The sequence below is a fragment of the Engraulis encrasicolus genome, chromosome 12 (assembly GCF_034702125.1).
Source record: "Engraulis encrasicolus isolate BLACKSEA-1 chromosome 12, IST_EnEncr_1.0, whole genome shotgun sequence".
Taxonomy (NCBI): Eukaryota; Metazoa; Chordata; class Actinopteri; order Clupeiformes; family Engraulidae; genus Engraulis; species Engraulis encrasicolus.
In genome coordinates this window covers 18,650,862-18,671,407 of record NC_085868.1, presented here as the reverse complement: position 1 = coordinate 18,671,407, position 20,546 = coordinate 18,650,862, and the positions used below count along the sequence as shown (strand labels likewise).

Here is a 20,546-nt window from a genome sequence, read left to right as displayed (position 1 = left end):
TTTGTGTCTATCAATGAATCCAAAGCATAAAGTTCAAGGAACTTTTTTTCCACCTGAATTGCCAAAGAGGGTTGTTCTCTTTACCCTGATACCTGTACTCTGATGTAGCATGTGCATTACCTTTCTGCTGTGCATGTGATGTAGCATGTGCTGATGCGCATGTGATGTAGCATGTGCATTACCTTTCTGCTGTAGTTGATTCTCAAATGTGTAGAGATAAGAGAGAGCTAAGAACTTGAACTGACAGCAAAGAGGGAGTGGAAGGTGTATGTGTTTGCGGTAAATGATGCTCAGCTTCAGCTTCAGCTTCTGTTCTCACTCACTCACTCACATTCACCCACACACTCACTCACTCACTCACTCACTCACTCACTCACTCACTCACTCACTCACTCACTCACTCACTCACTCACTCACTCACTCACTCACTCACTCACTCACTCACTCACACACTCACTCACTCACTCACTCACTCACTCACAAACCCACCCACCCATCCACCCATTCATTCACTCACTCACTCACTCACTCACTCACTCACTCACTCACTCACTCACTCACTCACTCACTCACTCACTCACTCACTCACTCACTCACTCACTCACTCACTCACTCACTCACTCACTCACTCACTCACTCACTCACTCACTCACTCACTCACAAAGCTACTCACACCTACTCTTCAAATCCCCTTCCAAGGATAAGGAATGAGCAATGGTGAGCTAGTAGAAGGAGGAGGACAACAGGAAGGGGAGGGGGGATGCTGACGTGGTGGATGAGCTGAGTGCTAAGGATTATGTTATCATCAGTCATATACACCTGTTGAGGATCCTTTGGCTTTCACGGCCCACTGGGTCTGCCCAGACAAATAGGCGGATGGATCATGAAAGCTTGCTTACTTCGTCGCAATTGGTATAGGATCACACCGCTCCCACGAACATGGCCCTCCTGGGTAACGGCAGCAAAAAGACTATGGATTCTTGACAACAAAGACAATAGAATCCAATACTACAGAAAAGACATTCTACATTCCATCCTCTTCCTGTATTCTCTCTGACTACAGTCTTAGCAATGGCCAGAGAGCAGCATACAAGACAGAACAATGTTTTATGTTGTGTCTATAGTTTAAAGAAACTCCCGCACACTGACCATTTCGCTGTTCTTTCTTTAATAAACGACGTTTCGGTACCGAAACGTCGTTTATTAAAGAAAGAACAGCGAAATGGTCAGTGTGCGGGAGTTTCTTTAAACTATTGCTGAGTAACCCATGGTGCCATCTCCGACGCACCTGCCAGCTGTGCGAAAAAAGCCGAAGTTTTATGCTGTGTCTATGTATGTGTTCTCTCTCCTCTCTGTCCTCCTGACTACAGCTTGCCAACTTGTGTGGGTGTGGTGTATGTGTGTGTACGTGCGTTTCTCACCACAGAAGGGCTCCTCATCTGAATGTTCAGCACTGTTCCTGCATGTTGTGTCTACTTATGTTTCCATTCTCTCCTATCTGTCCTCCTGACTACAGCTTGCCAACTCATAAGAGTTGAAAATGTCCAGCACAGCTTGTGAATGTGTGCGTGCGTGCCAGAGGTTGCGCTAGACTTTTTCACAGTCCGTCATTTTGACGGACAGGGTCGAAAAAAATCTGTCATCGCTTATTTTTTAAATTCCCCACCTGGTTTCTCAATGTGGGGGTCGCGACCCCGCTCCGAGAACAACACGTGCGCAATTGCGGCCAATTGAGAGTAAACCGCTGTGAATACACCCGCTTTCACTCGACATTCATTCTCCAACTTTGAGGATGGAGTCAATTTTGCTGTCCACTTTCTCTCTCTGCCTCCCTCATTGCACTGTTGAAAAAGCTGCAGATATCTCTCATGACGCGCGCCTGATTCAGTGTTCAGCGCTATGGTCACCACAAGCACTTTTTTAAAAGTCGCGTGCAGGGCTTTATCCAACAGCTGTCAGTCACTCGTTTTGCTCTGATTAATGATATATAAATAATATCTGCGTTGGACTTCACATGCACGATGGGAAGGAATGCCGTCTTGAAGCAGAAAGGTGTAGCCCAGACAGTAGATAAAGGCACTGAAGCCTACAACAGGAAGACAACCAGATTTCGCAAAACTTTGTTGAAAAATGTCAGCGACGGTAAAGGGAGCCTCTCCATACGTAGCCCCATCGGCTTATATGTTGGCTCTGGGAGTAAAGTTGTCTGAATAAAAAATATATCACCTATAATGGGTGAACCAGCTATCGAAATGAGAGAAGGTTAGCCGTTTCTGGCAACGTTTGCAAAGTTGTAAGTTGCGTTGCCTGGTAATATTTAGGTTCTTGAATATCCGTCGTTTTATTAGTTAATGTCCTGAAGGCGTTTTAGACCTGCGTTGCCTTTGAGTGAAGGTTCTGGCTAGCAAACGTGCTATTCGCATAGCCTATTTGTTTCAAGCAAGGAGTTATGAAAGAATGCTTCTATGAAGGGCGATAGAGGGACAACTTTGTCATTGGCAGAAAATCAGATAGTCGGTAAATGTAGTAGGCCTAGGTCTACACATAGTTCTGAATCTTAAAGTCGAAGTCACACGTGTATGGTGGCAACGTCTTAGTTATTTTAATTCATTATTTTGAGCAAGTGCAGAGGCGCGCGCTCTGCTGCAGCCAGCCGCACAGCCCAGCTGCGGCGCATGGTATGACAAGCAGGGAGAGAGGGAGAAAGGCAAACGATAGTAGCATGAAATTATCTGCGCTGATAACTATGCCTAATTGAAATGCATATTTGCTCTACTCGATAGAGGTGTAGTAGGCCTACTTAAACTTGTGATTTATTTATCATCACCCTGAATATTGATCCGTCAAAATGACGGACAGGCTTCAGAATTTTCCGTCATCCTTCAAAAAAATCCGTCAATGACGGACATTTGTCGGTTAACGCGACCTCTGGTGCGTGCGTGCGTGTGTGTGCGTGCGTGCGTGTGTGCATGCAAGCGTGCGTGTGTGCATGTAAGCGTGTGTGCATGCAAGCGTGCATGCGTGCATGTGTGTGTGCGTTCCTCACCACAGAAGGGGCCCTCATCTGAGTGGTCAGCACAGTCCCTGCGGCCGTTGCAGATGCGCTCGGGGGGCAGGCAGACGGACGTGTCATTGGCACAGGGGTGGCGTGGCGGCTTACAGGCGGCCACCTCACAGCCCTCCTCATCCGAGTGGTCCTCACAGTCGTGGTCCCCGTCACACACCCAGCTGCGGCTTATGCACTTCCCTACACAGTGGAGTGACAAGCGGTCAACACAGGTAGAGATTGATGTTAGATCACAAGGTCACCATCACGCGCAGCTGCGTCGTCGTATAACTTTCCTTGAAAACAGGGATGACGACTGGCTGAGATTGTTTTACTTAACAGTACATTCTACATGTATTATATACTGCGTGCATTACATGACCTTACATGAGCTTGCATCACAAGCCATTATCTTCCATTATAACACACCCGTGCGCAGCTTATACACATTGACTAGAGCTTGTGGATTGGCTCGGATTTCAATTACTTAAAAGCATATAAGCCTATCTCATTTTGTTATGTAGCTGCCTCTTGTACACTTCTCTAGAGCCCAAGGGCAAGAAGATGGGTATTATTTCAGAGCTGTTTGTGATCTCTGGGGGTAGATGTATTGATCTGTGAATGAAATGCATCTGAGTTGGGATGTTTAGACATGGACCCAGTCGGCAACTCTGGGCCCACCCATAAAATTGCTTGCTTTCCCCCACATTGGGTAATCAATATGCCAAATGACTGGCAGTGATTGGCACCGCACTACCACAGGTGGAGCATTCGGAGGGAAAAACAATGCAGTTTAATGGGCGGGCCAGAGGAGCCGACTGGGTGAATGGTTGGGGTGGTTATACGCCCCTGGCATACAGTAGCTATGCCCCTGGTTGGTCACCGGAGATATTCCATGAGGGAAAAATGCAAAAATTGTGAGATGAAAAATCTCAACTCCCTCCCAGGGTCTCCTCAGGGAAGTCCAAATGCTAATTTGTTCCAGGGAAACCCCTTGGGGCGAAAATGCGAAGCTAGCAAAGCAAAGGTAGGATCTATTTCGAGGAAACAAAAAGTATGGTGCGTTACAGGCCTACATTTTGTTAACCATGTGATGACCTTAATCTTGTTTTCGATATACAAGTTTGAGCCTTTGCGATGATAGGGTCAGCTTATATTTTGTTAGCTTGCTGCTGTGGAAACCAAACCTTCAAAAAACAAACTGGTTCCTTTGTACAGACAGACGGCCAATATAGTGATGCATATATTCGCTGCACGCAACTAAAAACTGAGAATGGGTTGGTTTGGAGGACTGTCAAATGCAAATTCCCTTCCTTGGGCTCAGGCTACTGTTGATGGGAAAAAATGTTCATAAAACCGAAAGGATTGCTATCTCCCTTCTACTATTTCAGTACTTCTAAGAATTGCTGGGAAAGTATTTTCACCCAAAGCCTAATGGCTTTATTTGGCTTATGGTTATGTTCTTCTGTTTGTTGCTCTATTTCTCTTCTGCGGTGTAAATCCGCTATTTCTGCAGCAATTCTGCCAACCTGGCGGCTACACCCCCACCTTATCTGTTGAGATTATCTCGTAGCCTGGTATCAAAACATATTAAGTTTTCCTGCAAGTCATTACAAACTCCTTCAATTATCTCAGCTGCTGAAGTTTGTCAAATGAAACTAAAAATGGATGTCATAGATCACTGACTATGTACACAAGCACAATCTGAAATGCGATTTTAATTAGAAAAAAATCTCATTAAGGACAACGAGGACGCACCATATAAGGACATACAAATTCACCTGAGGAAAAGGCTAAATGCATAAAATGAAAAAAAATGAAAAAAAATGACGTTTACAACCAACAAAAATCGAGGTCAATCAATCTTGTTTGTGAACCAGGAAATGAAAAGATGAAGTATGAAAACAGAAAAGGACAGAAAAAAACACTTGAACCAGCAGAACCTCAAGTGTGCCTCCCTGCTTTCCCTTTAATCTCTTTATCGACACCAAGGATGAAAACTAGAGGTCCCTTTTCCTCCCGAACCGCTCAATAGGCCCTAATGAAAAGAAATATATCAGAATACGTGCTATTATTGGCCTCAAAGAAAGCAAGCACGGTCGATGCCACAGCCAGGGCCACTGACAGCTTTTTATGGGCCCAGGACAAAGTCATCTGAAAGGGCCCCCTATCCAATACATACAATGTAATGGGGACCCAATTCTGGGCCCCCTATCTCCCTGGGCCTGGGACAACATACTTCTTTGTCGTCATGTCGTGTGTGTCCCCCCCCCCTGCCCTGTTGGCGGGCCGGGCCACAGCTACACAAGGAATGAAAAAACAGATGTGCCAATGAAGGCCTCCTGGCCTAGCACTGAATGGCACATAGATCATTCAGGAGATGGCAGAATGGAAAACTCACAGTCACAGAAATGACTCTAAGTCCGTGTGGGTGTTTTCTTCATAGCTCAGCATGGGGATAAAGCACTGCAGCATATTGCAGTGAGGAACAGGAAGGCAGGTAGACACGAGACAGTGAGACATGGGCTAAGTGCTTGACGGGCTGACATAATGTACTCCATGACAAAGGTAGACATAGGGATAGGTGTATAGGCTGTTCCTCTCAATGCTCCAAACCATTAGACTGGTAGCATAAAAACATTTTGCATAATGAGTTTTATTGCACAGCCCATAAGAAAGCATCAATGTCCATGCCTTAGAGCAGGGCAGTGGGCAAAGCTTTCTTTGTGGTATACCTTACCTTACAGAACAACCATTCTGCTTCTTTTCACTGCAGTAGAAAAAATGGTTTTGTTGTCTAATATCTCTATTTAAACACAATCTTATTCTCCTGGGATAACCCATTATGCTGCCGTACATTCAGCCCTGTGATTCATTTACAGTGTTGAATCCTACTCTGTTCTTTATTGCCACAGTCGCAGACATTTAGGTTGGTTTGGAAATGTCAAGTGCCATTACAGTAATACTGCAATATGTCCCCCTTATACAGTAGAGGCAGTATATCATATTTCACTATCTGTTTTGTCACTGCAGATGATAGACGGTAATTTACTGTACACTGCATAATGCGGAAAGAGATTTAAGGCACTAGACATACAGACAGACAGAAATGCTGACAGAGTGATGGATATGCAGGGTAAGCTAGCAAGCGAGCAGGGAGGCGCACAGACACAGTGGGCAGGCAGGCAGGGGGGGAGGCAGATAAAGAAGCCGAAAAAATAGATTGATATTCAGAAATGCAGAGACAGACAGACAGACAGACAGAAAAAGAGACAGGACGGTTGACAGGAATACAGGCAGGCAGGTAGGCAGGCAGGCAGGGAGTGAGGGAGGTAGGCAGACAGGCAGGTAGGAAGGCAGGTAGGGAATGAGGTAGGCAGACAGGCAGGTAGGCAGACAGGCAGGGAGACAGGGAGTCAGTTAGGCAGACAGGGAGGTAGGCAGGCAGGCAGGCAGACAGGCTGACATGGAGTCAGGCAGACAGGGAGACAGGCAGACAGGGAGGGAGGCAGGCAGAAAGGCAGATAGGCAGGCAGGGAGGGAGTAAGGCAGGCAGGCAAGCACATAGACCCCCTAACAGACCTCACAATGACTTCCATAAGGGAATTCTCTTGTGTGCCGATGCAACATTATTGAAGAGATGGTTCCTTTAGCCACGGGCATACACTGCGGCATTACGACCACGGCTCATTAACAAATAGATGCCTGCACACACACACACACACACACACACACACACACACACACACACACACACACACACACACACACACACACACACACACACACACACACACACACACACACACACACACACACACACACACACGTGCACACACATGCATGCATTCACACACCACATATTGAGTACATATATGCATACACAAGGACAACCTTGACAAGTGCCGAAGGCATTATATACTGGATGAGCACTGGCACTGCAATTCCAAATTCTACAGAACACCGAAAAAAAGAAAAAGAAATGAACAGAAAACTTTTCACAACTCCTCACAACATCATCGCACCACCGTGATCCATGAAAAAAAGAACAGAAAAAGAAAAGGGATGATTCAGAAATGTCAGGAATTCTCATTATAAGCCAGAGGCTTGACCTCGATTGCAGTGCCATGGCACCATAGAGGTCCCAATCCAGAAAAAGCAAGTGGGTTCACGCCGGTCTTCGGTTCTTGTCATCAGTGAGAGATAGCTGTGTGTGTGTGTTGTGTGTGTGTGTGTGAGAGAGAGAGAGAGAGAGAGAGAGAGAGTGTGTGTGTGTGTGTGTGTGTGTGTGTGTGTGTGTGTGTGTGTGTGTGTGTGTGTGTGTGTGTGTGTGTATGTGTGTGTGTGTGTGTGTGTGTGTGTGTGTGTGCATGAGTTTGCGTGTGTGTGTGTGTGTGTGAACGTGCTAGTCTGTGTGTATGCATATGTGCGTGTGAGTGTGTGTGCACTGTGTGAGTGTGTGTGAGCGTGCTACTGTCTGTGTGTGAGCATGTGTGTGTGTGTGTGTGTGTGTGTGTATTTGCATATGTGCGAGTGTGTAAGTGCATGCGTCAGTATGTGTGTATGTGTATGTGAACGTGCTAGTGTCTGTGTGTGCATATGTGCGAGTGTGTGTGTATGTGCATATGTGCGAGTGTGTGTGCATGTTCATATGTGCGAGTGTGTGCGTGCGTGTATGCATCAGTGTGTGTGTGTGCGTGTGCGTGCGTGTGTGCGTGCGTGCATGGGTGTGTGCGTGCATGCGTCAGTGTGTGTGTGTGTGATCAGCGTGTCGTCCCCCCCCCAACAGTCCCCCCATCTGGCTCCTGGTAATTGCCTGCAATCACTTATCTCCCAATCTGACGTGACATGATAGACACGGCACAGGATAAATCTGTGGACTTAGCCTAATGTGGGTGACAATGTTGCACGGCTGTGGCAGTGTACTTCCATCATCTTCATCTTCGTCATCATCTTCATCGTCCTCTTCATCTTCCTCTCATCCTCATCTTCGCAGTATAGTGTGTGCAGCTTATCAAAGCAGGTCCCAGTATAACGAGGGGAGCCATCTTATGTGTGTGTGTGTGTGTGTGTGTGTGTGTGTGTGTGTGTGCGCGTGTGCGTGTGCGTGTGTGCGTCTCTCTGTGTGTGTGTTTCATGTCTATCTGGGACAGGATAAGTTAGTCAGACGTGACCTGGACTGGCCTGAAGTTGGGGATAGATTTGAATTCAGCTAAACTTCTGTAGAAGTCATGCAGAGGTCTGCATAATCAAACTAGTATGAACATCATGGGTTGCGGTGGATATTGTGTGCCCTGTAAAACATTTGAGCCAGTAAAACGTGAAAAAAAGAAGTTGCTCTCCTGCCTTTGGTCTGTAAGTTAACTCAACTTGAGAAAGCCTCAAATTGAGTTGAGCCTCAAGTTCAGTTAACTTACAAACTTGAGGCGGCAGGGCAACTTACCTATCTTTTTACGTCTAACTAGCTACAATGTTTTACAGTGTGGAATGGGCATCCCTGACATAATGGTGTAGGGCAGGGGGGAGGAACCTATGTCTCGAGGGCTGTTTGCGGCGCTTGAGGCCGCCCTATCTGGCACCCGAGATAATTTTTATGTTATACAGTTTCACACAAAATATGACGTGTTTAGTTATAATCAACCAGTGCTCGCCCCCATCCTCCTCCATGACTGAGGTACCCTGAGCATGGTACCGTCTCACCACACTGCTACCTTGGGCACCATTGGGATCTGCCCCCTTGCAAGGAGTGAGGCATAAATGCAATTTCGTTGTGTGCAGCGTGCACTTGTGAGCTGTGGAGTGCTGTGTCACAATGACAATAACAATGTCAATGGGAGTTGGAGTTTCCCAGGTGGGCTTTCACTTTCACTTGTTGTGAAGTGTGCCATAGAAGATGCACATCAGAACACCTGTGTACTAGTGGCGCGCATTGGCACTGCCCTCACGATTCGATTCGAAAACGATTTGGGAGGTAGCAATTCGGTTCGATTCGATACAATTCTACAATGCATTGCAATGCATTACATTTCTACTGAAAGCAAAGCAAATGTTTCATCAGTCATGATGAGTCAATACAAGTAGTCAGATACTGAGCAACATTTTATTGCCTGTTTTCTGTATCAGTCTTGCAGTTTTCAATGATTTGAAGTGCTTTTATTTAATTTAACATTCATTTGCTCCTGAAATATCCACGGAAGTAATTGAAACTTTAAAAAATTGTTGCATCGATTATGGAACTTGCCGCATTGAATTGAATTGTCCATGCCCCGCATTGCATTGCATTGCCGAATCGATTATTGTTGATACCACTACTGTGTACAAGGATAAGGACAAGGACACTCCCAGCAAGGAGAAGATGGAATTGAAGCAGCAATTCACCATCGACCACTTCTGTCTACCACTTCTGGTGACTTCTCCACCTACCAAGTAACTGTGGTTTAATCGTTATGATATTCTTTTCTGTTCTGTACCCTTTGATACAACTGCAGAGAAATTGAGCACTCCTTGGAGCACAGGCTACTCTTTGAATCCAGACAGAATAACACTCAGTGGATTTCCGGTTTGGCCATGTGGAGATAGGCAGCAAGAAGGGGGAGCTCCCGACTGAACTTTTCAAGTAAACTTTTAAAACGCCATACCAGGCATTATAATTTATAAAAACAAAGGACTCGTGTTACTGCTTCTATATTGAGAGGAAAAACGGAAATTTAGTAGGCCTATGCGTAAGCAATCCAAGACGAAGCCATCTTCACAAACAGCAAACCGAACGACCATTGCTAACAGGCTGGCTACAATGGCGAATGCGGCTGAAATGACTCCAGCTTCGGACGCGATTACCATGAACCAACTTGTGGCCGAGTTTGACAAGCAACGAGCATCACTGAAGGGGGACCTTTCTACTTTGATCCAGGAATCTGTGGCTACTCTGCATTCTTCTGTGAAAGAGCTTACAGAGACTGTGAATGGTGTTCAAGATCGACTAGAAGCAACCGAAAGTCTAGCTGGGGACAATTTTGCCGCGTTAAACACACTCGAAAAAAGGATCCAGGCATTGGAAAAGCAAAATAAGCTCCTGCTTGACCGAGTGGATGACCTGGAGAATCGCTCCCGAAGGAATAATCTTAGAATTCTGAACGTCCCAGAGGGTAGCGAAAAAGGTCAGTCTACTATTCAGTTTGTGTCTCAAATGCTCATGGAAGTGATTGGTGAAGGCACGCTTGACAAGCCACCAGAACTAGAGAGGGCACACCGCTCTCTCGGCGAAAAACCCCCAGCTGGGCAGCCTCCGCGTCCTTTCGTGGTCTGCTTCAACCGGTTTCAGGAGAAGGAAACAATACTGCGCTGGGCACGAGCGCACAAGCCCGAATTCAACGGATCCGAGCTGAGGTTCTTCCCCGACATGTCGGCAAATGTGGCCAAGAAGCGCGCAGCTTTCAAGGGTGTCAAGCAACTTCTGTGGGAGAAGAAAATTCGATTCCACCTCCGTTACCCCGCACTGCTTCGAGTTCATCTCAACGATGAGACACTTGACTTCGCTACACCCAAGGAAGCCCAGAAATTCTATGACACTCAAATTGCCACGCAGGATTGGACTGAGCCGTCTGATTCGCCGACAGGTGCAGGTGAATAATCCCCTTTTCTTCTGGGGCAAACAGAGTTTGAGTTTGCTAAATGTAGTAAATGTGAAATGTTTCAGTAAGAATTACTGACGAACTTAACAGGTTATTTCTGCTCTAGATTGTCATGTGGATCTGAGTTTTCTAGAACAGTTAAGTTAGCGGCAGACTGAATATATCAGAGGGCCTGACCTGGTTTATTTTGGACATTACTTATCTCACATTATGTGGTTGTGACATATTGCCCTCTTCATTTTTTGTTTCGTTTTTAATTATTGTTTATACATTCATGGAACATGATAATTTTGATTTAAATTAAGCTATATCTTTGCCTACATTTACTGGGCCTATTCTTAACCATTATATAGCTTTAGTTGTGCCTAATTTATGTTGGACTGCAAACAATTTACTTATTTCCTCTCATATTATTATTATTTTATTTGATTTATTGTTTTTTTATGTTGTTTTTTGAGTGAATAATGCTTGATATGTGCATTTATTAATCAAAGTGATACAAATGGGAGCAGCCTAATGGATGTTAGTGAGCTTAGGGCTTCATGGACAATTGGAAGTTAAACCTCAATAGGGCTGCGGTTCATCGTTCGAAGGATGAACCTAGTATTTTCTTCTATGTTCAGGGTATGGGTTGGCCGGGTTTTCTTTTTCAGGGATTTTGGTTTGTTTTCTCCTCCCCTTTCCTCCCCCCTCCTCCCATTTGGTTAAGGCTCTGCAATATACATGTTATCTATAATGTCACTTTGCTATTATATCTAAAAGTTGATCATAGGCAGTAATGGTATAGTTGGTGAGTCACCAGTCAGATTCACCAGTTGGAATGTCAGAGGCCTTAATGGTCCAGTAAAAAGGGCCCGTATATTTTCACATCTGAAAAGACTAGGCACTGAAATAGCATTCTTACAGGAAACACATCTGCGCACCCAAGACCAAATTTTACTCAGGAAAAACTGGGTTGGACAAGTCTTTCACTCTTCATTCAGTAGTAGGGCTAGAGGAACAGCAATATTAATTCATAAAAAAATACTTTTCACAGCTTCAGATATAATTTCAGATCCCCAAGGACGTTTTATCATAGTGTCGGGTAGGCTTTTCCACAGCCCTGTGGTGCTCGTTTGCATTTATGCTCCGAATTGGGATGATGCTGAGTTTTTCAAGAAAATTATGTCCTTATTACCAGATTTGAACAGTCAACGTCTAATTTTTGGTGGGGACATGAATTGTGTCATGCAGACTTCTCTGGACCGCTCAAATCCCAGGCCCATACCCACATCAAAGATGGCTCAGGCCCTCTCTAGCCTCATGACACATATAGGTTGTGTGGATCCGTGGAGATTTTTAAACCCAAACAAAAAAGAATTTTCTTGCTTCTCCCATGTACATCAGTCGTATTCAAGAATAGATTATTTTTTCATAGACAAGTGTCTTTTACATTCTGTTAAATCAGTACAGTATTCAGCAATAGTGGAATCTGACCATGCACCCGTAATTCTAGACATTAACATAACACTTCATTATTCCTCACGACCAGCCTGGAGGCTGAACACAGCTTTATTGTCAGACGAAAACTTTTGTAAATTCATCTCTAACGCAATAGAAGGTTTTTTGTTAACAAATCAGACTGACTCTATATCACCATCATTACTATGGGAAACATTAAAAGCTGTTCTGAGGGGACAAATTATATCATTTTCAGCCTCACGCAATAAAGAAAAAAGACAAACACAGGAAAGGCTAATCGATTCAATCTTAAAAACTGACAAGCAATACTCTAAATCCCCAACGCCAGAATTATATAAAGATAAATTAAATCTTAAAACTCAATATGAGTTATTATCCACAGAGAAAACGGAATACAACCTACTACGATCCCGTACATTTTTCTATGAACATGGGGAAAAGGCAGGTCGCCTTCTTGCCCACCAGTTGAAGTCAAGGTCAGCATCTCGCCTTATACCCACTATTAGAAAAAGCAACCAAGAATTGACCGTACATCCCCTGGAAATTAACAGCACTTTTAAAGAATTTTACTCAACATTGTACACATCAGAATCTCCCCCTGACACTATGTTCATGGAAAAATTTCTAGAAAATTTGAATATCCCAACAATTTCACAGGACCAGTGTGAAGATTTAGAGGAACCTCTTGAAAAGAAAGAAATAGAAGACTCAATCAGAGCAATGCAGAGCGGTAAAACGCCTGGACCAGACGGTTTTCCCGTTGAATTTTATAAGAAATTTTCCAAACAGCTTACACCCTGCTACTCAACCTGTTCAACCACTCATTTGAGAAGTCTGCCCTTCCACAGACTCTAACAGAAGCGCTTATCACAGTCCTGCTGAAACCTGGCAAGGAACCAACAGACTGTGGCTCTTATAGAACCCATATCACTGTTAAATGTAGATGTGAAGATACTCTCCAAGGTTTTAGCTGCCAGAATAAATACAGTTATAACAGACATTGTTTCAACAGATCAAAACAGGTTTTGTTAAGGGCCGCCATTCATTTATTAACATTCGTAGGCTTTTGAATGTAGTGCACTCTCCGTCGTCTGGGGGCGCCACCTGAGGCGGTTGTATCCCCTAGACGCGGAGAAGGCCTTTGATAGATTAGAATTCAGCTATCTCTTCTATGTACTTACTAAATTTGGGTTTTGGACCCAAGTTTGTGTCCTGGGTGAGGCTGTTATATTCATCTCCAAAGGCTGCAGTAGTCACTAATAAAGTTTGCTCCCAATACTTTCCTTTATCCAGAGGAACGCGGCAAGGCTGTCCCCTCAGCCCACTGCTGTTTGTTTTGGCAATAGAACCCTTATCGATAAAACTCAGAAGTTTGCCGTCTATACAGGGTATTAGAAGAATGGATGCAGATTACAAAATATCCTTATATGCAGATGACCTTCTCATTTACTTAACAGACCCCTCAGTGTGTACACCAGTGATCTTGAATACATTGGGAGATTTCAGTAAATTTTCAGGATACAAAATAAACTATTCAAAAAGTGTGTGTTTCCCCATTAATGATAAACATCATACAATTAGAGAAGCGGATTTACCCTTTTCAGTTTCCGAATCTGGGTTTAAATACTTGGGAATTAACATAACCCCTACATTTTCTGGCCTGTACGAGGGCAACTTCACTCCCTTACTTGGAAAATTAAAATCTGATCTCCAACGTTGGAGTACTATTTATCTTTCATTAGCTGGGAAAATTAACTGTATCAAGATGAATGTGTTGCCAAGGTTTTTATACTTATTTCAAAGTATTCCAATTTTTCTCCAAAAATCTTTCTTTCGCTCACTAGATGGGTTAATTTTAAGTTTTGTATGGGGAGGTAAAATATCAAGGATTCGTAAAATATTTTTAGAAAGACCTAAGCAAGATGGAGGACTGGCTCTTCCAAATTTTATGTTTTATTACTGGGCAGCGAATCTGCAAAAAATACTATATTGGTTTCAATCCCCTAATATAGACTGGTGTCGTGCTGAGGCTCAATTCTGTAAAAAATCATCTCTCTCTGCATTACTTACATCAAGACTCCCATTTTCCCCATCACGCTTCTGCTCTAGCCCAGTGGTGACTTCAACATTAAGAATTTGGATGCAATTTAGACAAACATTTCATTTGACTGAACTTTCTATGCTCAGCCCCATTTGTGATAACCCTCTTTTCCCAGCTTCCAAACTGGATGCCACTTTCAAACAGTGGGAAGGGTTAGGCCTTAAGACTTGCAAAGATTTCTTCATAAATGGGGTTTTCCTAAGCTTCACTGAGCTGATGAACAAACTTCAAATTCCAAGGACTAGTTTTTTCAGATATCTTCAGGTACGTCATTTCATTCAGTCCCACTCCCCATCATTTCCTCAACTGCCAACACCCTCACATGTAGAGGATATATTGTTAATTAATTCCTTTAATTTTTGGCGGTCAAATTTCAAAGATTTATAATTTGATAATGGCAGTTAACAAGGTTTCTATGGATGGTATTAAGACAAAATGGGAAGAAGAACTAGATACCGAAATTCCAGATGCAGCATGGGACAGAGCTTTGTGTTGGGTGAATGGGACGACCTCTTGTGCAAGGTTAAATATAATCCAGTTCAAGGTCCTACACCGCTTGCATTATAGTAAAGCTAAAATTGCAAAAATATATCCCAATACAACTGATGTATGTGACCGTTGTAATCAAGGCCGAGCAGATCTCTCTCATATGTTTTGGTCGTGTCCAAGACTGCAGAGCTTCTGGACATCAGTATTTGATATTTTAAATGAAGCCTTTGGTTTAGATTTGCAACCTACTTTCATAACAGCCATATTTGGGGTCACAGGGAGTGGAGATTATTTAATACCTAATCGCAAAGAAGAAATTGTTGCTTTTGCCACTTTAATTGCAAAGAGACGTCTGCTGATGGAATGGAAATCCACAACTCCACCAAAAGCCTCAACATGGCTCTCTGACATGATGATGTTTCTGAAAATTGAAAAGATCAAGTTCACTCTCAGAGGGTCCACAAAGAAGTTCTTCAAAACTTGGGACCCCTTACTGTCATACTTTGACGAACTCACCACATTGCCCTCTTCATAGATTGACACAGTAGTGAAGTGGATATTATGGATATTATAAACTTAAAATTGTAATGGATAGAGCCCCCGCCACCCCCCACCCACCCCGTCCCCCCACTTGTGACTCTTCGTGTGTGTGTGTGTGTGTGTGTGTGTTCTGTGTGTGTGTGTTTTCTTTGATTTATTTTCCTTTTTGTTTTTTTCCCCGGCAGGGTGGGATATGGGTTATAAGGACTTTAAGAATGTGTAATACTGTATTATAACTTATAGTATTATATTACTATATAACATTGTTATATCATTGTAGTGGAACGTTAAAATGCAATACTGTATTATGTTATGTTTACCTTTTGAAATAATAAAAATACATGTCAAAAAAAAAAAAGAAAAAAAAAAAGAATAACACTCAGTACCTTTTAAACCTTTTAAATCTAGAGTGCCATTTAACACTCTCTTGGATTATGAATCACCTGCCAAGAATGCACTCTTGTATGTTACAAAAAAGGATAGTACAGTTAATCTAGTGTTTGATACGGGACAGAATTACAATTGTCATAATTCAAAGATATTTGTAATGCATATCTACATGTACATGACATCTTAAAAATCTACCGATTTATATTTGGTGCAACATACAATTCTCCAAGGTCAGAGTTAGAGATGTCCCATTCATTTTCCATATGTGATGCAAGGGAGTTTAAAGGACCACTAAAATATCACTATGTCAATTCGTCCCATCATTTGCCCTTTTTTGAACTACCAAGATTGGACAAGGAAAAAGGCATCTAATGTTCCCTTGACAGGCTTAGAACATATCCATACAAAGCACAAGTCAGCCAAGTTAGTCAAAAAAGTATAGAACGAAATTGTGAAGAAACATAAATTAAAAAAAAAATCTATACACTTTCCTCAATACCACGTATTGTTTATCAGATAATCTATCATTGCCAAGCCAGTGTCATCTTGGGGACCCAGGGAGACAACTCACTGTACACACACACACGCGCACACGCAGACACACTCACATTCACACGCACACGCACACACACACGCACACAATAATTATCATTGTTGTGAGAAGTACTTGCTTTAAAAAGAAGTGGAATTACAAAGAAGGCCTACAAATGGCAAACCTATTTTTTCCCATTAACAAATTTTGGTCACACAGACCACAACCAGCTTGAGAAGAGCAAAAAGGAAAACATGTTTTTTTGTTTGTTTGGGTTTTTCTTTTGCAATAGGGCGATTTAACTTGAGTAAATGTTCTCATTCAGAGAAAAATGGTGGGCTAATGACAAAATACAATGAGGGTTGATTTCCTTGGTCTGGATGACAATCAAATAATGGTATAGCCCATGCAATCTGATTGCTACAGAGAATATTGTGTCATATCAAGTGTTTTCTAGAACCACAAAAGAAAAAAAAACCTGTTAAACACAGGTCTAAACAATCTCTTGGAAAGGTAGCAAACCTCTAAAATGATAATTTGAAAAGATTGCTTAGATGTGGAAAATAATTGAAAGGAGGTTGGCAACATAGCAAAGGACTCTGGGCATACAGCTCTGATTTCTTGTTGTTCAGCTCAAAGGACAAAGTACTGACAGCACCACCGACAGAAAGGATTATTTGTAAGATGCTCATGAAATGGTCTCATAGTGTGCCACTACTGTAACTACAGTTGAAAAAAAGAATGGACTGAAGTTTCATTCAGCAAACACAAAAAAAGCATCCAAACTGAAATGGATTCAGCCTTGATGTTCATCCAAAACTATCATCAACTGTAACAAAAAGCTTATTGGATATTTTCACTGAAAAGAGCATAAACAACACAAAACCATTTTTTTGGCTGTCATCTCATTTAGAGTCCACAACAGAGGCAACCAAAACTAAATTCAATTTCACTGCTACAGAAGCATTGGATGCATGCAAACACATAGATACACACAGACACAGAGTAATATTGTCAAAGATTCTGAGGTCCTCGCTCTCAACTTGAACCGCGTTGTTAGCCTCACTGATGAATCCGGCTGTCTGGTTAATGTCAGTACCATCAAATGTTTAACCCTTACACCCACACATACAGTACACACAGCTCACACAGAAGTACACCTGTCCCACACATGCAAAAAGCATACACAGAAGCAAACACACGCACGCACACACAGACATGCAAGCATGTGCTTACCACCACACAATACAGGAGGACGTTGCACGCACACACACACAAACACACAACACGCACGCGCACGCACGCGCACACACACACACACACACACACACACACACACACACACACACACACACACACACACACACACACACACACACACACACACACACACACACACACACACATACCCAGCCTCCCCACCTGATCTATATCTCATTACAAAAGCACTCCTCATGACAGGCCAGGTCTGTTTTGCATTTCTCACATGTGGATCCTTTCCAGTGGAGAGGCCTGCCTGAGAAGTTCTTAAAAGCTTTCATTCTTAAATCTTAAAAGCTTCTGCTTAATTTCTCATAAATAGACTGTGAGAGGGAGGACAAAAAAGTGTCCCCCTCACAGCATCATGAATAGTGTTTGAGAGGGAATCAGGTCAATGAAGATTTGCAATCATCCAGACCATGCTAGTCAAAAGAGGTTATAAGTAGATGAACCCTAAATAACAGGTAACAGACCCATGCTTATTTTCGGACTTTGAAGCCATTTCACCATTTAGTCTTTCGATTTATCTCTTTTGAGTATTTTGTGAAAGAGTTTTGGAGGAGGGAGAGAGGCCCTTGAGGTGTGTTAATGCATCTCACAACAATAAATGTCATGAAGCCGGCCATGCCATGGCCTAATGGTAGGGCACTCGTTCTCTATGCGGCCAACCCGGGTTCGATTCCTGTCCCGAGTCCTTTGCCGTCCCTTCCCCATCTCTCACTACCCACTCGCTTCCTGTCATTACCTTCACTGTCCTGTGAAATAAAGGCAAAAGCCCAAAAATATATTTTAAAAAATTCATGAAGCTCTGGACCATTATATACTCTGTATTCTGTATCCAGATGTATGCAGTCATGCAGGGGAAGGAAACCAACAAACTCCATACAGATCATGTCAACAGGTAGACTAAGCACAAGACATTTACTGACATTTCCAGGATGACATTTTGAGTTTTTGTAATGGCTTAAAAATAGAAATGTCCAAAAGGATACTTCTGTGCCCTCACCAAAAGCATAGATATGCTTTGCGATTGAAACATTGAAAACTTCTGAACACAACAAGCTAGTGTAGCTTTGCTATGCAACAAAACATACCAGCACAGTATCTTATTTGACCGTAGCTATTGATATTGAGATGAGACAAGATTCGAAACAACAATCCAGAAAAACACTCTATTTCCAAAATATTCTCATATCTAAGCTGGAACTTCAAATGGACCTTTAGACCTAAGACATGGGGTTTCAGTTACAGATGGTGTATTTCTCATGAGAGGAAGAGAGAGAAGCATCCATAACAAATAGCCACACAATGTGTTTCTGTCTGAGGTTAAACATACTGTATAGCCATAACAGTTCCTTCACAGCCTGGTGGGCAGTCTCCTCTTGGAGAATAGAATGCTCTATTGAGACTAGGGGCAAGTAAAAAGCCCCATGGTGTGTTGGATAAACCAAAAGGAGATATATTGTGTACAAAAAAAACTTTTTTTTTCTTGTGGACATTGAAAGTGTCAGAATCCCAGCATGATATTTGTTATGAATCAGTTCCCAGGTCTCAGGAATGCAGTATTACCTATGGTAGGCCTACCTTTTTTTTCTGGCTGCCTGTACGCTGACATCAGCTCAGGGAAAATTATGTTTGGGTTTGACATAAAGTTGAACAGACACACACAGATAGACAGACACACACACACAGACACACACACACACGCACACACACACACACACACACACACACACACACACACACACACACACACACACACACACACACACACACACACACACACACACACACACACACACTGTACAGTGGCGGAAAAAATTGAGAGACTACCTCGAAATTTCAGTTTTTTCTACTTAAAGGCAAGTGTTTCAGTGAAATAAACAATGTTGTTTAATACTACCAACTACTGATAACATTTCCTCCGAATTTTAAATGAGAAAATATATACGGTATACGTACAACCATACACACACACAATACAGTTTTACTGTGCTTATGCTTTCTATCACGCCCAGGTGTAGTGAGGATAAATTCTAAAAATGGGAAGCTGAGGATAAAAAGCGGCCGGCCAAATGGTCAGCCCAAGGTCAGAAAAGCCTGTATGATTTTAAGAAAAGACGCATCAATAACTTACTGCAATAATAACCAATTAGATGGACCTGTAACACCTTTGATAGCACCCACCCCTGCAACTTTCCATGTGATAATTGTCAGTATATATTTGAAAACAAGAAGTTTCAAGGGTTTTAATGGTGTCACTTATATATTTGAATGACAAAAACTCACGTATGTACAGAGTTTGGAGAAGTGTCAAAATGGCTCACCGGTGACCCGTTAGACTCCAGAGGGTTAAACCCACAGAACCGTGAGCCATAGCATGCCGTTGGGATAATGGGAGGTAACAAGTGTTTCCCACAGACCAAGTGCATACAATTGCTTGGTGCTTCACACACCACCACAACCACACCCACTCCTCCCACGAAAATATCAAGCCAGTGCAAGTGTAAACAACACCACCACGTGTTGGCTGTTACTCTCTCTTCCTCTTTCGATGTGAGTGAGAATGAAAGAGTCACATTGGAAAGAAAAAAAGATATATCAATTCATGCTGCTCTTTTTTCATTCTGCAGTGCTCTGCCACAGAACAGTCTACGGATGGGAAATAAGGTTTAACCCCTTAGTGCAGAGCCTATGTTATAACATTACTGTCACCAAATTTGTAATGGCTATGTCTTCATCTGTTACTGAAGGCACCCCTTACTGTCACAGCAATGTTGTTATGATGCATTTGAGCATTTTCCGCAAATATTGAATAAGCCCGCCGGCGACCCCATCTTCAGTAAGAGGCTACGTACCAGAGAGTTTGCAGGTGAACTTGGCCTGTGGGTCACAGACACGTCGCGTGCCCTGGCAGTGGGTCTCATCGTTGCCGTCCTCGCAGTCTTTGTCGCCGTCACAACGCCAGCGTTCCGGAATACAGGTGCCGTCGGCAACACAGTGGAACTCCCCCTCACCACACTCGCTCACCGGAGCAGTGGCCACTACAAGACAACACACAATCATGCACGAATACAGTACAATCACATACAGTGC

General features: G+C 43.1%; 1 protein-coding gene across 1 annotated transcript in view; it reads right to left on the bottom strand.

The window, feature by feature from the left end:
* The window catches only part of LOC134459383 (low-density lipoprotein receptor-related protein 1B-like), a 628,069-nt gene that overhangs the window by 403,459 nt on the left and 204,064 nt on the right, over positions 1 to 20,546 (bottom strand). The window contains exons 21-22 of the mRNA XM_063211727.1: positions 20,309 to 20,494; positions 3,047 to 3,247 (exon numbers count right to left, since the gene is read on the bottom strand). Of these exons, the coding sequence (XP_063067797.1) occupies positions 3,047 to 3,247; positions 20,309 to 20,494 (387 nt within the window). The remainder of the gene's footprint in view (positions 1 to 3,046; positions 3,248 to 20,308; positions 20,495 to 20,546) is intronic.